We start from the raw sequence: 20,910 nt of genomic DNA, 5'->3' as shown, positions 1-20,910 counted from the left end.
ATGGCTTCTTTACCAACTTTGTATTTTTAAGAGAAGGAATTGACTACACACATACTCTTCTTTATTATCTTTTCACAGTATTGTAGCATCAGTGTATATATTCCAGACTATGATAAATTTGATAGGTTTTTTGTTCTATTTATACTGCCCCCATATATTTAAAAATCAGACAAAAATTAATAAAAATTCAAAGAGGTAATACCCTCCCTCTGTGAAAATTAAGTAGCTCAAAATGTAGAGTCCCCACACAACATTACGTAGGTGTAATTTGGCCTAGTTAATGTCTTTCATTGCTGCTGTTAATGTTTTTTCAGTGTTTATATTGGTGGTAGCTCTTTAATATTAGTGCACATATGTAGAGCTTATGCTTTCTTTCTCTATAAAAGAAGAATAATTTTGTGGAAAACTCTGAAGTCACACTTTTTAGTCAAGCTTTGCATCATCACCATAGTTAAGTGAGCCAGGCCAAATGTGGAAGGGAAAGGGGAGGGCTGGCGCTTAGCCTCCATCATACATGCAAAGCTGAGAATCTGAAGGTATGAGTTGCCCAAATTCTGCACACTTTTTTTGATGTTTTTGTGCAATAGTGTGGTTTCAACATGGTTCCATGGCCAACTCCTTTCAGCATTGGGAGCACAGTGTGCTCCTTTTCTGTTGTGACTCCTTCCATACAATGACTAAGGAAATTTAGCACTATATTTATCACAATGTTTTTTGCAGTATATCTTTGTTGTTGATTCATAGATTCTAGGACTGAAAGGGACCTCGAGAGGTCATCGAGTCCAGTCCCCTGCCCGCATGGCAGGACCAAATACTGTCTAGACCATCCCTGATAGACATTTATCTAACCTACTCTTAAATATCTCCAGAGATGGAGATTCCACAACCTCCCTAGGCAATTTATTCCAGTGTTTAACCACCCTGACAGTTAGGAACTTTTTCCTAATGTCCAACCTAGACCTCCCTTGCTGCAGTTTAAACCCATTGCTTCTTGTTCTATCCTTAGAGGCTAAGGTGAACAAGTTTTCTCCCTCCTCCTTATGACACCCTTTTAAATACCTGAAAACTGCTATCATGTCCCCTCTCAGTCTTCTCTTTTCCAAACTAAACAAACCCAATTCTTTCAGCCTTCCTTCATAGGTCATGTTCTCAAGACCTTTAGTCATTCTTGTTGCTCTTCTCTGGACCCTTTCCAATTTCTCCACATCTTTTTTAAAATGCGGTGCCCAGAACTGGACACAATACTCCAGCTGAGGCCTAACCAGAGCAGAGTAGAGCGGAAGAATGACTTCTCGTGTCTTGCTCACAACACACCTGTTAATACATCCCAGAATCATGTTTGCTTTTTTTGCAACAGCATCACACTGTTGACTCATATTTAGCTTGTGGTCCACTATAACCCCTAGATCCCTTTCTGCCGTACTCCTTCCTAAACAGTCTTTTCCCATTCTGTATGTGTGAAACTGATTTTTTCTTCCTAAGTGGAGCACTTTGCATTTGTCTCTGTTAAACTTCATCCTGTTTAACTCAGACCATTTCTCCAATTTGTCCAGATCATTTTGAATTATGACCCTGTCCTCCAAAGCAGTTGCAATCCCTCCCAGTTTGGTATCATCCGCAAACTTAATAAGCGTACTTTCTATGCCAATATCTAAGTCATTGATGAAGATATTGAGCAGAGCCGGTCCCAAAACAGACCCCTGCGGTACCCCACTCGTTATGCCTTTCCAGCAGGATTGGGAACCATTAATAACAACTCTCTGAGTACGGTTATCCAGCCAGTTATGCACCCACCTTATAGTAGCCCCATCTAAATTGTATTTGCTTAGTTTATCGATAAGAATATCATGTGAGACCGTATCAAATGCCTTACTAAAGTCTAGGTATACCACATCCACAGCTTCACCCTTATCCACAAGGCTCATTATCCTATCAAAGAAAGCTATCAGATTGGTTTGACATGATTTGTTCTTCACAAATCCATGCTGGCTGTTCCCTATCACCTTACCACCTTCCAAGTGTTTGCAGATGATTTCCTTAATTACTTGCTCCATTATCTTCCCTGGCACAGAAGTTAAACTAACTGGTCTGTAGTTTCCTGGGTTGTTTTTATTTCCCTTTTTATAGATGGGCACTATATTTGCCCTTTTCCAGTCTTCTGGAATTTCTCCTGTCTCCCATGATTTTCCAAAGATAATAGCTAGAGGCTCAGATACCTCCTCTATTAGCTCCTTGAATATTCTAGGATGCATTTCATCAGGCCTTGGTGACTTGCAGGCATCTAACTTTTCTAAGTGATTTTTAACTTGTTCTTTTTTTATTTTATCTGCTAAACTTACCCCCTTCCCATTAAAGACTAACAGATTTATTTGGGCATAAGCTTTCGTGAGTAAAAACCTCACTTCTTCGGATGCATCCGAAGAAGTGAGGTTTTTACTCACGAAAGCTTATGCCCAAATAAATCTGTTAGTCTTTAAGGTGCCACCAGACTCCTTGTTGTTTTTGTAGATACAGACTAACACGGCTACCCCCTGATACTTGACCCCTTCCCATTAGCATTCACTATGTTAGGCATTCCTTCAGACTTCTCGGTGAAGACTGAAACAAAGAAGTCATTAAGCATCTCTGCCATTTCCAAGTTTCCTGTTACTGTTTCTCCCTCTTCACTAAGCAGTGGGCCTACACTGTCTTTGGTCTTCCTCTTGCTTCTAATGTATTGATAAAAAGTCTTCTTGTTTCCCTTTATTCCCGTAGCTAGTTTGAGCTCATTTTGTGCCTTTGCCTTTCTAATCTTGCCCCTGCATTCCTGTGTTGTTTGCCTATATTCATCCTTTGTAATCTGTCCTAGTTTCCATTTTTTATATGACTCCTTTTTATTTTTTAGATCATGCAAGATCTCGTGGTTAAGCCAAGGTGGTCTTTTGCCACATTTTCTATCTTTCCTAACCAGCGGAATAGCTTGCTTTTGGGCCCTTAATAGTGTCCCTTTGAAAAACTGCCAACTCTCCTCAGTTGTTTTTCCCCTCAGTCTTGATATATACCTACTTCTTCTTCGAGTGCTGTCCCTGTGGGTGCTCCAGTCCAGGTGACGGTGTGTCCCAGCGCCGTTGATGGGAGATCTTTGATAGCAGTGCTTAGTCGGGACGCATGCACTCAGCTGCTGTCTTGCGGCGTCGTTAGGGTCTGCCTGAGCGTGTGCATCCCGCACCCCCCTCAATTCTTTCTCAGCCATCCTCGGCTGAAGATGGGATTCAGGACAATGCTAACCTCTTCCCTGGTCACTGAAGGGAATAAGTAGAAATAAATAGAAATAGTTACCTAGACATATCCCAGTTCTCTCCCTTCCTTTAGAATAGTTCGTTGGTTTAAAAAACAAAAAACAACAACTTTTCTCTCACATTCATCTCCTGTTGAGACTTCCCACCCCGGGCAATCATACTTCCATGATGCTGGAGTCTCTGGCTTTAAGAAATGCGGCTCCTTCAAGGAACCTATGCCATGGTCTGATGGGCACTCTCTCTGTGTGAAATGCCTCATCGAGACACACGTCCCTGCCAAATATCTCCACCGTACCGACCTGAAAACTAGAGCTTGCCGTGACAGAGACTTGCGGCTAAAAATGCTCCTGATGGAGAAAGTTCTGCAGCCACCTATGGAGATGGGTAGTAAACCCTCTCCCTCACACTCCCCTGCTAAGTCAGAACCGACTGGGAGCACGGCTTCACCCTCTCAGGCAAAGAGGCAGGCAGCCCCAATGTCTCCGCGCAGAGACATTCAAAAGGGTAAAGGGTCTTCTGCAAGATCCTTACCCTCGGTGCTGACAGCGCCAAGACCAAGCGCCTCCGACCACCCCAGCACCTCAGCCGTGGCTCATGCAGGGCGCAAAGGCAGGGACCTGACTTCCCACAGCGGAAAGCTCTCCTCGGCGCTAGTCCTGCCGGCACTGACGGTGGACCTGGTGCCGGCAGCGCATTCCATCCCGGTGCCGACAAAAACGTCGGCACCTAGCCTGCCCCTTACCCCTGCAGCAGATGCAAACCTCTGCAGGGCTCCTACAAATGGCCCACGGCTCCCGCTAAAGCTAAACAAAAGTCGCTGTGAGCTGCCGCTCACGCTCCGCAGCACTGCAGCCCAGGGAGCAGCAACAATTTCTGCATCAGGATGATATCTCCGTTGCCCCTGAGCCTGACTCTCCGCTCCTCGACACAAAGCGCTTACTGTTCGAACAGCCGCTCTCGCCACCTGTTCTAGCTACCTTCACTGACAGTGAGAATGACATGCAGCAGCAGGCAGAGTTCTCCCCGCCTGATTCTCCCCCCTCCACCAGAGCCATATCTGTCTCAAGGCATGGCACCTCACAAGAACCAGCCTCAGTTTCCCTACTTTGTCCCCCTGTGGGCGGGGCCCCACTTTTCCTATCCTATGTCTTTGCCTCAGTGGTACCCTTGGTTGGCTCCTGCCACCACTCCTCCTTGCGCCCCTTCCACCAGACCGCAAGCCCATTCTGTGCCTCTATCTCCAGCTCCTACAGCTAGAGCTCCTGAACCCCCTCTTGAAGATGTGGGCTATGAACCCTTCACGGATTTACTGGCTCCTGCCTCTCCATCAGCTGCAGATGAAGCCCTCATGCCTCCACCTCCACAAAATGTGGACGACTTTAAGCAATTCCAGGAACTTTTCAAGACGGTGGCACTCAGCCAGGACATTCCTTTGGAGGAAGTCCAGGAGACACAACACAGACTCCTCAAAATCCTCCAAACTTCTGTGCCCTCAAAGATCACATTACCCATAAACGAAGCCCTTCTAGAACCAGCTGATACTCTCTGGCAGACCCCTACCTTCATCCCACCAACATGCAAGAAGGCTGAATGTAAATATTATGTTCCCGCAAAGGACGTAGGTTTCTTATTTTCCCGCCCACAACCCACCTCTCTTGTGGATGCAGCGACACATAAAACAAAACAGCCACAATACTGGCCTACTCCCGCAAGACAAGGACCTCAGACGCCTTGACCTTTTGGGCCGCAAGGTTTATACCTCCTCCACTCTACAATTTAGAATTGCAAATTATTCCACCCTCCTCGCAAGCTATGACTACAACAGCTACAACAAGCTCTTTGATTTTGCCTCCCATATCCCGGTGGACAGGAGAGCGGTCTTCAAGTCTGTCCTTGTTGAAGGTCAGTTGGTGTCCGGGATGGCACTACAAGCATCCTTGGACATGGCGGACACAGCAGCCTGCACTACTGCAACTGCGGTGGTGGTGAGCAGGTCTTCCTGGCTGTCTGCATCCGGTATCATCAAAGTCGAAGATCTTTCCTTTGACAAAGATAAACTTTTCTCTAAAAAACCGACGAAGTCCTTCACACTATGAAAGACTCTAGGGCCACCCTGCAAACACTGAGCATATACCTGTCCCTCCCCAGGAGACAATGGTATCAATCTTATCAGAGGCGCCGCGCACAACAATATCACTGGCCCCAGCCCAGACCGTATGATATTGGGAGAAATCACAACAGACCTCCTAGGCGCAGACAAAACCATGTGCAGACAGATACCTCCCACCCATCGGGAAACAAACAGCAATTTTGAAGTGCTGGTCAGGGGTCTGCGTGACCACCCCTTGACTCCGCTGCCTATTTGCCCATTTGGCCACCACCTCCATGTTTTTTCCACCATGTCTGGCAGCAGGTCCCCCAGGACTGCTGGGTTCTGGAAATAGTTCAGTCAGGTTATTCCATCCCTTTTGTATCCTGCCTGCCCACCCTTCCCCCATTTTCTACAGCTACGTGCAGTGGAACCTGTACCAACGCAACTTCAGGGAAAAGGGTTCTACTCTCACTACTTTCTGACCCAAAAGAAAGGCGGGGGATGGCCTATACTAGACTCACGCCGACTGAACAAATTTGTACATGTACAGAAATTCAAGATGGTCACATTGGGCACAGTAATACCCGCACTGGAACAAGGGGACTGGTTCATAGCCTTAGACCTACAAGATGCCTATTTCCACAAATCCATTCATCCAGCACACAGATGCTTCCTACAATTCACACTCAGACACGACCACTTTCAATACAGAGTACTTCCATTGGGTCTCTCCACAGCACCGAGAGTATTTTCCAAGACCCTAGCTGTAGTCGTGGCCCACCCCCGCATACATGGGATTATACTTTCCCCCTACTTAGATGACTGCCTTATCAAAGGCTCATATGACAAGACATTAAAAGCGACGCATTTTACCATCTCCCTCTTCCACAGACTAGGCTTCCAAATAAACACCCAAAAATCCATCCTGATACCCACCCAGCAGATAGAGTTCATCAGAGCTCACCTGGACTTAATTCGAACCAGAGCCTCGCTCCCACACAACAGATTCCTTGCTATTACACATCTCATACGCATGCTCTCTGTTCGCCCCAGAATACAAGCACAGACCTGCCTACAGCTTCTTGGTCACATGTCAGCCACCATCTTCGTGGTCAGATATGCCAGGCTGCACATGAGATGCCTTCAGGGTTGGCTCAACTCCAACTACAAACCCAGCAGACACAGCTTCTGCATGATGCTAACTCCTCCAGCAAACATATTGTCCTCCCTACACTGGTGGACAAAACCAGAGAACCTATGCACTAGGGCTTTGGAGCTGTGCTCAGGCTCCACTCCAGCTCCAGGCAAAAACCTGCAGCTCCACTGCTCCGGAGCTGCTCCGCGCTCCGGCTCCAGGCTCTGCTCCAAAGCGCTGCTGTGCACGGGTGTCCCCTTCCATCCATACTCCCCAGTACTCATGCTCACCACGGACGCTTCCCTGATAGATTGGGGAGTGCACCTAGGGGAACACATGGCACAGGGCCACTGGTCCCTATCAGAGACACGTCTGCACATAAATCTTCTAGAGCTCAGAGCGGTCAGGTATGCCTGCCTTCACTTTCTCCCCATCATAAAGAACAAATCCGTTTGGGTCCTGATGGACAATATAGCATATATATTCTACATCAACAGGCAGGGGGGAGCACGATCGCACTCCCTATGCACAGAAGCCATCCGGTTATGGAATTGGTGCATACAACCTCACATAGAAATCGCCACTTCCTACCTGCCTGGGTGTCACAACACTACCGCCGACACACTCAGCAGACACTTCTCCAAGGAACACGAATGGGAATTGCATCCCACGATACTCTGGCAGCTCTTCTCTTACTGGGGTACCCTGTCGATAGACCTGTTTGCCACAACTCAGAACTGCAAATGCCATGTATTTTGCTCCAGAGTGGGACTCTGGAACGCATCCCTAGGTGATGCGTTCCTCATTCCATGGAACAAATCCCTCATGTACGCTTTTCTGCTGATCCCACTGATACACAGGGTTCTACGCAAGATCAGAGAGGACAAGGCCAGGGTCATACTTATTGCCCCAGCTTGGCCCAGACAAACATGGTACCCTTACCTTCTGCGCATGTTCATCCATCTTCCAACAGACTGTCTCCCCAACAGACGAGATCTGCTCTCCCAGGACAACAGTTCGCTTCTCCATCTGCAGCTCCAGAAACTCCATCTGACAGCGTGGTTCCTTCATGGTTTCAAACCCACGAATCAGCCTGTTCGGAGCAGGTCCAGTACGTCATCCTGCACAGTAGAAGAGACTCCACTCATAAGACTTACCTGCAAAAGTGGAAACGCTTCTCCGTATGGTGCTTCCACAGATGCTTGCCACCCCAGACCGCAACCCTCCCTGACATCTTAGACTACCTTTTGAAACTAAAACAAGACGGGCTCTCGCTCAGTTCTATCAGAGTACACCTCACGGCCCTCACCACCTTCCATGACCCGCTGGACGGATATTCACTTTTTGCCTACCTCACCATAAAACGCTTCCTCATGGGCCTGCAAAATCTCTACTCTAAGATTCATCCACCAGCAGCCTCCTGGAATCTCAACCTAGTTCTCCGAGGTCTCCTGACACCTCCTTTCGAGCCCCTGGATACCTCATCCCTGCTCCACGTGTCTATGAAAGTAGCTTTCTTGGTTGCCATAACATCAGTGAGAAGGGTCAGTGAAATAAGCGCCCTGATGGCCTACCCTCCCTACACGATTTTCTCCAAAGACAAGGTTACTATACAACCCCACCCCAAATTCCTCCCTAAGGTGGTGTCTACCTTCCACCTTAACTAGCCAATACACTTTACCTGCGTTCTATCCCAAACCTCATAAGACTCCACAAGAAGCAGGATTACAGACCCTTGACGTCCAACGGGCAATTGCATTCTATCTTGACAGAACTAAGCCATTTCGTAAATCCCCTAGACTATTTGTCTCTACTACTGAGAGGTCAAAGGGTGATGCTATCTCTAAGCAATGACTCTCCAAGTGGATCTCTGACTGCGTCAGATCCTGCTACCAGACTCTGAATGCTCAACCACCCGAGGGCATCAGAACTCATTCTACCTGCCTTCCTATACAACATACATATTACAAACATATGCAAGGCGGCCACGTGGACATCTGACCACACATTCGCCAAACATTATGTTAGCACACAGGATACCATGGCAGACGCCATAGTAGGCCACACAGTACTGTCTATCTTTGTTACTGCCGCAACTCCAAAATTTCACCAGCCATAGTGGTACACATTCACATTCACCTGGAGTGGAGCACCCACAGGGACAGCACTCGAAGAAGAAGAGACGGTTACTCTCCTTGCAGTAACTGAGGTTCTTCAAGTTGTGTGTCCCTGTGGGTGCTCCACTACCCATCCTCCTCCCCTTTACTTTGGAGTACTAATCAGACAATTCTACGGTAGAGAAGGATCTGAGGGGGGTACAGGACGCCTAATGCCGCCACGAGACAGCAGCTGAGCGCGTGCATCCCAACCAGGCACTGCTACCGAAGATCTCCAATCAACGGCGCTGGGACTCACCGTCACCTGGAGTGGAGCACCCCCAGGGACATACATCTCGAAGAACCTCAGTTACTGCAAGGTGAGTAACCTTCTCTTTTTAAGTTTAAATCATGGCTAAGCATATTTGTTTAACTGGTGGAAGAAAATTGTTATGCTATTGCAGTGAAATAGGGAGAGAGAAATACATGCTCATTTAGTAAGTATTTCTTAGTTGATTTTTGTTTTGGTGTTTTACAACATTTATAAAAAGAACAGGAGTACTTGTGACACCTTAGAGACTAACATTTATTTGAGCATAAGCTTTCGTGGGCTACAGCCCACTTCTTCGGATGCAACCCACGAAAACTTATGCTCAAATAAATTTATTAGTCTCTAAGGTGCCACAAGTACTCCTGTTCTTTTTGCAGATATAGACTAACACGGCTGCTACTCTGAAACCTTACAACATTTATGTAGCATTAGAGTATGGATATTAATTTTTAACTTTTGTCTCACTTCCAGATTTGGCTTGAACCTATGAAACCTATTATTAAACAAGTACGAAGTAAGTGCGTATTTAATTTTTTTAAAGAGTTTTCCTTTAATTTTTCAGGAATTTAATTTGGTTTGTTTTCATAGTTGTTACTTGATTTTTTTTTTTTTTAGTCAGGTTTGCTGGTTTTGTACTTGTCATTACTATAAATAGTTGATTAAATGTACATCTACAAACTCAAACCTTCAAGATGGCTTCAAGCCCTCTAATAGTATCAAAAATTTCTAGAATATATGCCATTCATAGTTTTACTACCATGTTGAATTACTGCATGCTTTGTGGGCTATTTTGAACTAAATGTAGATGTTTCTTTTTCTAGAAAACTAACTTGCTGCTTCCTCAGAGACCTAAATCTTGTCCAATGAGTTGCTCGCTATTTGTCCATAAGGTCTCCGTTCTGTGAGATGTGAATGCCCACTCCCATTCACTTAAGTGGAGGCTGAGTGTGTTCAGCGTCCCATATATGATTAAGCTCTAAGACAGCCAACAAATGGAAGACTTCTTTTCCTCCTTCTATCTAAACCCCAATGTATGGTTTGCTTTGATACAGTTAATTTACAAAATGTGACGATCTTGTGTTGTGTTAGACCACAAAACGATAAAGGACTCAATTGCTTCCATTGTGGTAACACGTAGTAGCCATAAACCACACAACCTTGATCTTGTTTCTTATGGACTCTGCACTAGGGGATTACATTCTTAACAGCTTTGAGATATCTTCTAAATGTGGCACGCCATCTCTACAGATAGTGTGTACCCAAACTTGGGTCTGATATCAACTAATGTCTGGAATGCGGGAAATCTAAAGTCCTTAGTTGTGTTAAGTTAAGCCATGACTAACGGAGCTGTTAAACCTGGATTCAGAAGACAGCTATCTATTTAGTTATTAAGGGGATATTTGGAAAATATTTTTTGGAAGGGGGAGATAAAGGGTTTGTATTTGGACTTGTAAACCTGATTCTGGATGGAACTTGAAATTACCGAGAACCTGTCACTTTGCAATGATATACATCTGGGTAGATTGGATCAGATGCTGTTAGATTTAGGTTAAAAGTATCAGTCACATTGTTGGAGCTTTGTTTAGCTTAGGTTGTTTTGATGTGGAAAGAAACAGGAATGTTCTACACCCATTATGTAGGAGGAGGACAGTCTCTGGAGTGAAATTGTTTCCAGTCTTTGCCCAATAAGGGAGAGTTGCAGCACTGACATTCTCTGCTTTAGTTTTCATCAAGGGCCCAAAAAAAAAGATGAAAATATATTGTGAGCCAATATCATTTGAAATCTAGCATGTGCAGCCTAATTCTTCAACTATGTACAAGACATTCCTCTTCTAGAACAGGGTCAAATTGGGTACTCATTTGCTGCTTCTAAATGTAGGGGTTCATGGAATCACAAGTGCAGGAATGTGTGGTGGATTCCCACTCCTGCCAACAATTTTATTGACTATGCTATACAGGGCCTTTCTGTAATAATTTTTGGAGTTATTTTTTTCTGTTGCTGACAGTAGTCTGCAGAAGCTTATGTTAATGAAGGAGGTCTTTGGCAAATGGCCCCAGAACATTGTTGAAAGTTAGTATTTGGAGGTTTATTTAGAAATTCTACAAACTAACCTGACCAACAAGAAATTGAGATGAATTGACTTTTTTAGCTTAAACCCATGGTGCAAGTTTTTAACTTTCATCCTCTTCAACCTTAGAAAAATAAATAAAAAGGCATAGTACTAGCTATAGAGAGAGGCTCTCCTGGAGAGGCTATCTAAGTTCATTGTTCTGTAGAATCACCAATGGCAAGTTTCCATTTTAAAGGATCATCCCCTTATGCATGCCACATGGTAGCTTTTGTGTATTCAAATGGTTTCTATCTTGGGAGAGGAGACTGTCTGGAGTGGCTTACGACTGAGTGTGCCAATCTCAGGGCAGATCGTCAAAAAGCAGGGCGGACAGCCCAAAATGGTTGTATGGTCTATAATTAGATTTCACCAACTCAGTAACAAATTTGAACTCCCAAAGTACTACAATAGGCATATAATGGAGTCACAGACAGATTGAAATGTCCAAGGGGACTATCTTGCCACTGCAAACTGGACTTACACCAAATGATAAATGATCACTTACACCAAAAAACACAAAATATTCAGGTTGCTTCCCATTCCAAGAGACCAGTCACTTACCCCACATCAATTTGTACCTTAGATCTCGCACTTAAAAAAAAATGTTGGTAGCCAATCCTGTAATAAATTAGCTAAAAGTTTAACTAGGAAAAGGGGATAAGAGAGTTATTTAAAGAGGTCAAAGCGTGTGTGTGTGTGTGTGTGTGTGTGTGTGTGTGTGTGTGTGTGTGTGTGTGTGTGTGTACACATACACACACGTTTGTCTGAGTTTCAAAAGGTAACACAGTTGTAGTAATCTGTCAATTCAAAATGTCTTTTAGGGCTAACCCATGCCAAACAGCATGGGGATTTCTTTGCTTACGTTTAGGAATCTTTGTCCCTCAGTGTCCAGACAACATGAAGGAGATTGTTTCTCCTCATCAAGGATTGTTAGCCACTCCAGAGTCCAAACCGATGGGATGAGTTCATGTGTAGGTCTCTCCTTCCTTGAGGGAGTTAGGAATGCAATCAGCAGTTTCTGTCCTTTGATGCTATACAACATGTCATTTGCCATCAGTGGACCATGTTGTGTGCTGAGCACTTTACCTTAATCAGTGTTGCTCCTCCTGTTTGTTGAGTTACACAATTGCAGAGGTTTACAAGGCAAACACTCAATATAACTTTATACCATGGGCTATAGAGATTATACGTGAGATCAATACATGCAGTATCCTTCAGGCATTTTATAAAATGCTAAACACAATCTTACCAACTTGACATCTAATATCTATTTTGACAATGCTAAGGCACAGGCAAGCAAGACTTGTTTCTAGCTATGCATTTGTAAGTGTTCAGTGAGGCCCAGGGCATTGGCATGAGCTGGCACCTGGTTTGCCAGCGTCCCAGAGATACTTACAGGCATCAGCTGTGCAGTCATGCATCTAGCAAGTGCCTGTTCGTTCTGTGTGCATCATGTACCATACTTGAATAGACTGGGGAAACTTAGATTTATACTAATATCTGCTGATGGCCGGGTGCTACATGGTAAATAGTTTCATCAAAATACTGTCTTTGCAGACCATGGCCCAGAACCTGGTGACATGCTAAACCAGGAGTGGCCAAACTGTGGCTCCAGAGCCACATGCAGCTCTTCAGAAGTTAATATATGGTGCTCACTGCTCAACCCCTGGCTCTGTCACAGGCCCTACCCCAGTCCACCCCTTCCTACCCCTTCCTCTGAGCCTGCTATGCCCTTGCCCCCCCCCGCCTCCTGCATGCCATGAAACAGCTGATTGGGAGGTGCGGGGAGGGAAGGGAAGGCGCTGATCAGTGGGGCTTCTGGTGGGTGGGAGGCGCTGGAGCTGATGCGTAGGGTTACCATTCGTCCGGATTTACCCGGACATGTCCTCCTTTTTGTTCTAAAAATAGCGTCCGGGGGGAATTTGTAAAGCACTCAAAATGTCCGGGATTTCCCCCCTCCCCCGGCAGAGCAGAGCGAGCGGCTGGGAGGGCTGCAGGAAAGTCCCGGGCTGGACTCCGGAGCAGCTGTAGAGGAGCCGGATCCGCCCTGCATTCTGAGCTGGCAGCTCTCCCCTGCAGCCCGGTCCAGCAGCACTGTGCAGGGCCAGGGACCGGGTTTTGTTGTGCTGGGGAGCGCAGCCACGTGTCTGGCTCGGCTCGCACAGAGCCCAACACCCTGTTCTGAGCAGCAGGGTAAGGGGGCCAGGGGGCAGGAGAAGGGGCAGGGAGGTTCTGGAGGGGGCAGTCAAGAAACGGGGGGGGGCTTTTTGGGGGGAGTGGAGAAAGTTTTGGGCAGTCAGGGTACAGGTAGGGGGTAGGGTCCTGGGGGGCAGTTGGGGGGGGTCTTAGGAGGGGGCAGTTAGGGGACAAGGAACAGGGAGTCTTAGGTAGGGGGTGGGGTTCTGGAGGGCAGTTAGGAGCAGGGGTCCCAGGAGGGGGCAGTCAGGGGACAAGGAGCGGGGGGGGGTTGGGAGTTCTGGGGGTGAGCTGTCAGGGGGCAGGAGTGGGGAGAGGGATCGGAGCAGTCAGGGGACAGGGAGCAGAGGGGTTTAGATGGGTTGGGAGTTCTGGGGGGGGCTGTCAGGGGGCGGGAGTGCGGAGGGGGATCGGAGCAGTCAGGGGACAGGGAGCAGAGGGGTTTAGATGGGTTGGGAGTTCTGGGGGGGGCTGTCAGGGGGCAGGAGTGCGGAGAGGGATCGGAGCAGTCAGGGGACAGGGAGCAGAGGGGTTTAGATGGGTTGGGAGTTCTGGGGGGGGCTGTCAGGGGGTGGGGAGTGGTTGGATGGGGCGTGGGAGTCCCAGGGGTCTGTCTGGGGGTGGGGGTGTGGATAAGGGTTGGGGCAGTCAGGGGACAAGAGGCAGGGAGGCTTAGATAGGGAGTGGAGTCCTGGGGGGCAGTTAGGGGCAGGGGTCCCAGGAGGGGGCAGTCAGGGGACAAGGAACGGGGGGAGGGTTGGGGGTTCTGGGGGGGTGGGAAGTGGGAGGGGCAGGGGCGGGGCTAGGGCGTGGCTCCTCCCGTCCTCTTTTTTGCTTGCTGAAATATGGTAACCCTACTGATGCGGGGCTGCTGACATATTACTGTGGCTCTTTGGCAATGTACATTGGTAAATTCTGGCTCCTTCTCAGGCTCAGGTTGGCCACCCCTGTGTTAAACTATATGACCTGAGGCCATTATCTGCTGACCTAAAGTCTATATTAAATTGAGACTTTTTTTAGGTCAACTAGATTTTTAGGCCCTAAAAGACATTGGTGGTGGTTGTCTTTTGTCCCATGTTAAACATGCAACTGCTGGAAAAGGGGGTTCAGTTTTTTAAAGCTGTTTTTTGGTAACTCCCAAAAGAATATTTTTCTTAAGTTAGTACTGAATATTGGAACCCCTTTTCCACACTCTCCTACTTTTAAAATTGACTTGAGAAGCAAAACTTGAAGTAAAAGTGTGTGCATTCATGCAGAGAGCTTTGAAAGTATCTCTTGTCTTAGAGACAAACAATTTATTTTAGCTATTCTTATGGCACAAGGACATTTTGAATGGAAGAATTCTAACAGAACTTATACTGCATGTACAACTCTTTGAGAATGAACTAACTGCTTTATTGGTTTTAAAATACATTAATTAGCAGGCAAGTATTGAGGCATGGACTAATGAAAACTGAAACAAAGAAATGTTTTTCATATTTTAAATCAACTAACTTTTTCCTTTGTGGAATTGTACAAAATATAGCTTTCCTTTTCAAGACTTTAAAAGGGTGTGGGAAATAGTACGTTTAAATGCTGTCCATTTTATATTAAATGTTTTAAAACTAAAATGTGCTTCAATTTCAAGTATGCTTGAAATTCTGTGACCTGAACGCTAACAGATGTTTTAGATGTGCAGGTTTCTTGTTTTAAGTATTGCAGTTGAAAAAAATAAAATCTTCTTCAGTGAGGATTGCTCAAATCATGCAAGTTGCTCAGAACTCCAACAATAATATAAAGTCTTTCCCTGTACTTTCTCTTTTTTGGTTAATATTGATGTATTACTTGTTTTTTCAGTGTTTCCTTATATTTTAATTTCTCAGCAAGAAGGTGGTGAGTGGTAGGTGTTTAATGGGCTTTAAGTTAATACAGTTCAGACATGCTTACAGTTTTAATGTATGGAGTTGATACAAATTTGTGAAGTAAATGATGCGTATGTAGTTTGGAGTCTTTGCTGACATGTTCTATGGCTGTAAAGACTTTTAAATATAGTAAGAACATTACTAAAATTTACACTTGAACCAACCCTCTCTGTTCATCTATTTTGAATATACACCTCTACCCCGATATAATGCAGTCCGATATAACGCAAATTCGGATATAACGCGGTAAAGCAGTGCTCCGGGGGACGGGGCTGCTTTGCCTTGTTATATCCGAATTTGTGTTACCGCAAGCGGTTCCTCTGCGCCCGCCCATTGCTTGCTGCGGCCCTCCTGGGGCCCCCCCGACCCAGCTCACCTCCGCTCCGCCTCCTCCCATGAGCGTGCCGGAGCTCTGCTTCTCCTCCCTCCCAGGCTTGCTGCGCCAATCAGCTGTTTGGCGCGGCAAGCCTGGGAGGGAGGAGAAGCGGAGCTGTGGCACGCTTGTGGGAGGAGACGGAGCGGAGGTGAGCTGGGGCAGGGGGGCCGCAGCAAGTAAGGGGGGGGGGACGCAGAGGAACCGCTCCTCGCCCCAGCTCACCTTCGCTCCGCCTCCTCCTCTTCCCACGAGCACGCCGCTCAGCTCCACTTCTCCTCCCTCCCAGGCTTGCCGCGCCAATCAGCTGTTTGGCGCAGCAAGCCTGGGAGGAAGGGGGGAGAAGCGGAGCTGCGGTGCACTCGTGGGAGGAGGCAGAATGGAGGTGAGCTGGGGCGGGGGGCCCCCAGGGAGGGCCGCAGCAAGTAACGGGGGGCACAGAGGAACCGCTCCCTGCTCCAGCTCATCTCCGCCTCCTCCCCTGAGCACGCCCACGCCGCTGCCGCCGCTCTGCTTCTCTCCCCACCCCACCCCTCCTCCACGCTTGCCAGGCCAAACAGCTGATTGGCGCGGCAAGCCTGGGAGGGAGGGAGAAATGGAGCGGCGGTGGCGTGCTCAGGGAGGAGCCGGAGGTGAGCTGGGGCGGGGAGCGGTTCCTCTCCCTACCCTGATATAACGCGGCCTCACCTATAATACGGTGAGATTTCATTAATGATCTGGAGGATGGTGTGGACTGCACTCTCTGCAAGTTTGCAGATGACACTAAACTGGGAGAAGTGGTAGATACGCTGGAGGGTAGGGATAGGATAGGATACAGAGGGACCTAGACAAATTAGAGGATTGGGCCAAAAGAAACCTGATGAGGTTCAACAAGGACAGTTAGGACGGAAGAGTCCCATTCACTGTTACAGACTAGGGACCGAATGGCTAGGAAGCAGTTCTGCAGAAAAGGACCTAGGGGTTACAGTGGATGAGAAGCTGGATATGAGTCGACAGTATGCCCTTGTTGCCAAGAAGGCTAACGGCATTTTGGGTTGTATAAGTAGGGGCATTGCCAGCAGATTGAGGGACGTGATCATTCCCCTCTATTCGACATTGGTGAGGCCTCATCTGGAGTACTGTGTCCAATTTTGGGCCCCACACTACAAGAAGGATGTGGAAAAATTGGAAAGAGTCCAACGGAGGGCAACAAAAATGATTAGGGGGCTGGAGCACATGACTTATGAGGAGAGGCTGAGGGAACTGGGATTGTTTAGTCTGCAGAAAAGAAGAATGAGGGGGGATTTGATAGCTGCTTTAATCTACCTGAAAGGGGGTTCCAAAGAGGGTGGATCTAGACTGTTCTCAGTGGTAGCAGATGACAGAACAAGGAGTAATGGTCTCAAGTTGCAGCGGGGGAGGTTTAGGTTGGATTTTAGGAAAAAACTTTTTCACTAGGAGGGTGGTGAAGCACTGGAATGGGTTACCTAGGGAGGTGGTGGAATCTCCTTCCTTAGAGGTTTTTAAGGTCAGTCTTGACAAAGCCCTGGCTGGGATGATTTAGTTGGAAATTGTTCCTGCTTTGAGCAGGGGGTTGGACTAGATGACCTCCTGAGGTCCCTTCCAACCCTGATATTCTATGATTATATGAGATTTTTTTGGCTCCCAAGGACCGCGTTATATCAGGGTAGAGGTGTATATAAACTTTTGTATAGTGTTCATTAGGGAGTTTATTTTCAATGACTTTGATAAATGTGACTGCCATATTCTTTATTTAAAATTTAGTTAATTTTTTTTTAGAGAACATACACGTTGCCCCTATTTATAATATGCTGTAGTCACTGAATTGGAAAAAAACTCTGACCTGCTAGCTTTATGGCAAATAACTAATAATCTGCCATTAGAAAAGGGCTTCCAAGTTCCTCCAATCTAAATTGTAATAACCATGGATATATCCTGCCTGCAACGCACATGATCTACACATACATACCCAGAGTACGAGAGTGGTTCTGTATGTGCAGGGGGCTTTCATAGACCTGGGATGGGACTTTCAAAAGTGCTCAACATTAGCTTAACTTTACTCCCATTGATGAATTAGGCAATTTTCTTCAATGGAAGCAGAGTTAGGCCAACACTGAGGGCTTTTGAAAATCCCATTCATAACATCCGTCAAGATGCTCCTGATTTACACAAATGGTCAGGTTTCAGAGGGGTAGCCGTGTTAGTCTGTATCAGTAAAAACAAGGAGGAGTCCTTGTGGAACCTCAGAGACTAACAATGTTATTTGGGCATAAGCTTTCGTGGGATATAATCACTTCATCAGATGCATGGAGTGGAAAATACAGTAAGCAGGTGTAAATATACAGCACACGAAAAGATGAAACCCCCAAATTTGTTAGTCTCTAAGGTGCCACAAGGACTCCTCGTTGTTTTTACAAATGAGAGGTAACTATATTCTACCTCAACAAGCAGAAAGGGATAGGATATTGACTTTTGTTTTTGAAGTCTTATATATATGTAGTTGGGCACTTTCCTGCAAGATGCTCCCAACAGCCGCTTGGCTGTCAGGAAAAGACACTGTCTGGTGTTGACCCTCACAAATAGTCAGTGGCTCAGGTGATAGTGGAATGGATTCCCAATGGAGGACACCAAAAATAAATCAATTCCCCATTCTTCTGAACAGCCCACCTTGCAAAAACCTTATTGGTACTGGCAGCTTCTGTGTTCTCTGCAGTTTCTCCCCATTCTTTCTAATAGCAAAGGTCCTTACCAAGCTCAGGAGAGGCAAAGCTTCCATGATCTTAATCACTCTCTTGTAGTTGTAGCAGCTCTTGTTCTCTAATTGCTCGGGTGGAGTTGGTCTGAAAGTCTGGACATATCTGATCCCACAGAACACTGTTTCCTCTCTGCTCCCAGCCAAGAATCTCTCTGTCAGCATGGCTGCTAAGAGGATAGGAACAGAGAGATTTGTCTAAACATGTGGAGGACTGGGAAATACATTGAGGGGCATATGATATTTATAAAAAGTATCTGTGTGGTATTTGTCACGGCGTGTGGAGGCATCAGGGCCCTGCACCCCTCTTCCTGAGATTCACCGTGACTCTCAGCCAACCAGTAAAACAGAAGGTTTATTAGATGACAGGAACACGGTCCCAAGCAGAGCGTGTAGGTACAACCAGAACCCCTCAATCAAGTTCTTCTGGGGGGTTTAGGGAGCTTAGATCCCAACTTGGGGTTCCCTGCGTTGCACCACCCAGCCCAAACTGAAAACAAAAGCTCCTCCAGCAGCTCTCTCCCTCCTCCTCTCCTTTGTCCAGTCTCCCGGGCAGAAGGTGTCACTTCTCCCAACCCTCCTCCTGGTTCAGGTTACAACTCAGGGATCTTCCTTCAAGGGAAGTCACAACCCGTCTGAGCCTTGTCCTTGGGTGTTCCCTCCCCACCAGGGTAGGGTCCTGCACCTCCGGTGTGACATCCTTCCTGAGGTCAGGGCGTAGTGCCTCTCGCCGGCTCTGGCTACGGATCACGACTAAGGCATTCTGGGGGTTGCTTGGCCAGTCCTCTAGGGCCTCCCCCCCCCATCAACACCTCAGTGCGCAAATAGTGGTGCACTCCTATGTCCTTGGGGCCCTCCTTGGCCCCTCATTTCAGGTGTAGCCTCGCCACGGGCATCTTGAATGGGGTCCCGCCCACCCCCGTCAGGGTCAGGAAGGTGTTGGGCATCACCTGATCTGGAGCTACCACCTCGGGCTGGGCCAGTGTCACCTCAGTGCCCATGTCCCAGTATCCATAGATTTTCCTCCCATACACCTCCAGGGGAACAAGGCACTCGCTCCGCAGGGATAGCCCCGCGCCACCCCCGTAAATGGAGAACTTGGTGTCCGGAGCATCCAGCCCCCCAGAGAAGCTGGCCTGGGGCCCTTCTCTCTCTTGAGCAGTTGATAAGCTGCCAGCCCCCCTTGCCTGGGAAGCCTGCCCCTCGTCCCTCTGGGCCTCTACAAAGTTAACCCGTTGTGGGTTCGGTCTGCTCAGTCTGTCCTTGAGCTTGGGGCACTGGACCCGAATGTGGCCTCTTTGGCCACAGTAATAGCAGCTCATGTCCCGTTGGTCCACTCGAACCGGTCGGTTGTCCCTGACGCTGGACGTTCCCCTTGGGAGGGGATTCCCCATATTCCCCCTTTGGGAGGTCCCAGGGTGACTCTCTCTGCATCGCGGCGGGCTTGTTCCTTTGGGACTCCTCCCTGCCAACCCCTTGACCGATCCTGCGTGTCGCGGGTTCTCTGGCTTTTTGTCCCTCAACCATAGCCTCAGGTCTGATGGGCACCGCTCATATAGTTGCTCCAGTACCAGCAGTTTAACCAGGTCCTCCTTCGTCTGGGCCCCATCTGCCCACTTGCTGGCGTATCCCTCCATGCAGACGGTTAGTTGCAGATATGAGACCTCAGGGGTTTTGTACTGACTCTGGAACCTTTCCCGGTACATCTCAGGAGTCAGCCCAAACTCATGTAGCAGGGCCTTTTTGAATAGTTCATAGTCCCCTTTCTCTGTCCCTTCCAGTTGGCGGTACAGTGCCACGGCTTTGGGGTCCAGTAAGGGGGTGAGAACCTGGAGTCTGTCTGCAGGATCAACCTGGTGCAGCTCGCAGGCCGTCTCAAAAGCATCCAGGAAGTCAACCATGTCCTCCCTCTCCTTATGCTGGTCCAGGATGCACTTATCAAAGCTCCGTGCAGTCCTGGGTCCCCCCTCACTCACCGCAGCCGGGGGTTCGCTGCCCCTTAGCCTCGCCAGCTCCAGTTCATGCTGCCTCTGTTTCTCTTTCTCTTCCCATTCATGCTGCCTCTGTCTCTCTTTCTCCTCCAGTTCATGCTGTCTGTTTTTCATGATCTGCCAGCTCTCTGTTTTAGCTCCTTCTCCCATTCCAGCCGCTTCCCCTCCATGGATGCCGAGCGTTGCCGGGAGGATCCCATGCTGGCCGGCGAGCTTGGCCGGGGGGGTCACAGTGCCCTCGGTATTCGCAGGGCTCCTCCCCACCCTTCCCCTAGGCATAGGAAGGAGGGGTCTCGGGAAGCCTCAGCAGCCGGCTGACCACTCCCAGGTGGGACAGACACTGGTGCCTGCGCTGCATTTGCCAGGCTGCTTCCCTCAGAGGCAGGGATCAGTTCATTTGAGCGATCTTCCTCCTCCAGCTGGGCAATGAGCTGTTCTTTGGTGAGCCTCCCACTGCGCAGCCCCCTCTGCTTGCACAGCTCCACCAGGTCGCTCTTAAGCCGCTTGGCATACCTCTTCCTGCTGGCCACTCACAGGCCTGGGTGCTCACCGCTCCCCACAGTTTCCAGGGAGAACCCGTAGTGTGCCAGCCCTTCTCGAGGTCACCACCTCTCTGCCAGGGTCGAGCTGCAGACTCTTCCACCCCTGGGACCG

At 47.9% G+C, this 20,910-nt stretch overlaps 1 protein-coding gene across 15 annotated transcripts in view; it reads left to right on the top strand.

Moving 5' to 3' along the window:
* Positions 1-20,910, top strand: part of FARP2 (FERM, ARH/RhoGEF and pleckstrin domain protein 2) — a 270,101-nt gene that overhangs the window by 50,755 nt on the left and 198,436 nt on the right. For all 15 annotated transcript variants that reach the window (XR_010590399.1, XR_010590400.1, XR_010590401.1 and 12 more), the window contains exon 4: positions 9,404-9,446. Coding sequence is in view for 12 of the 15 variants with exons in the window: in XM_065557154.1 (XP_065413226.1) it covers positions 9,404-9,446 (43 nt within the window). In the remaining 3 variants the exon portion in view is untranslated. The remainder of the gene's footprint in view (positions 1-9,403; positions 9,447-20,910) is intronic.

Source organism: Chrysemys picta, chromosome 9 (assembly GCF_011386835.1).
Source record: "Chrysemys picta bellii isolate R12L10 chromosome 9, ASM1138683v2, whole genome shotgun sequence".
Lineage (NCBI taxonomy): Eukaryota > Metazoa > Chordata > Testudines > Emydidae > Chrysemys > Chrysemys picta.
The sequence above is the reverse complement of the archived record's forward strand: the minus strand, read 5'-3'. Positions and strand labels throughout refer to the sequence as shown.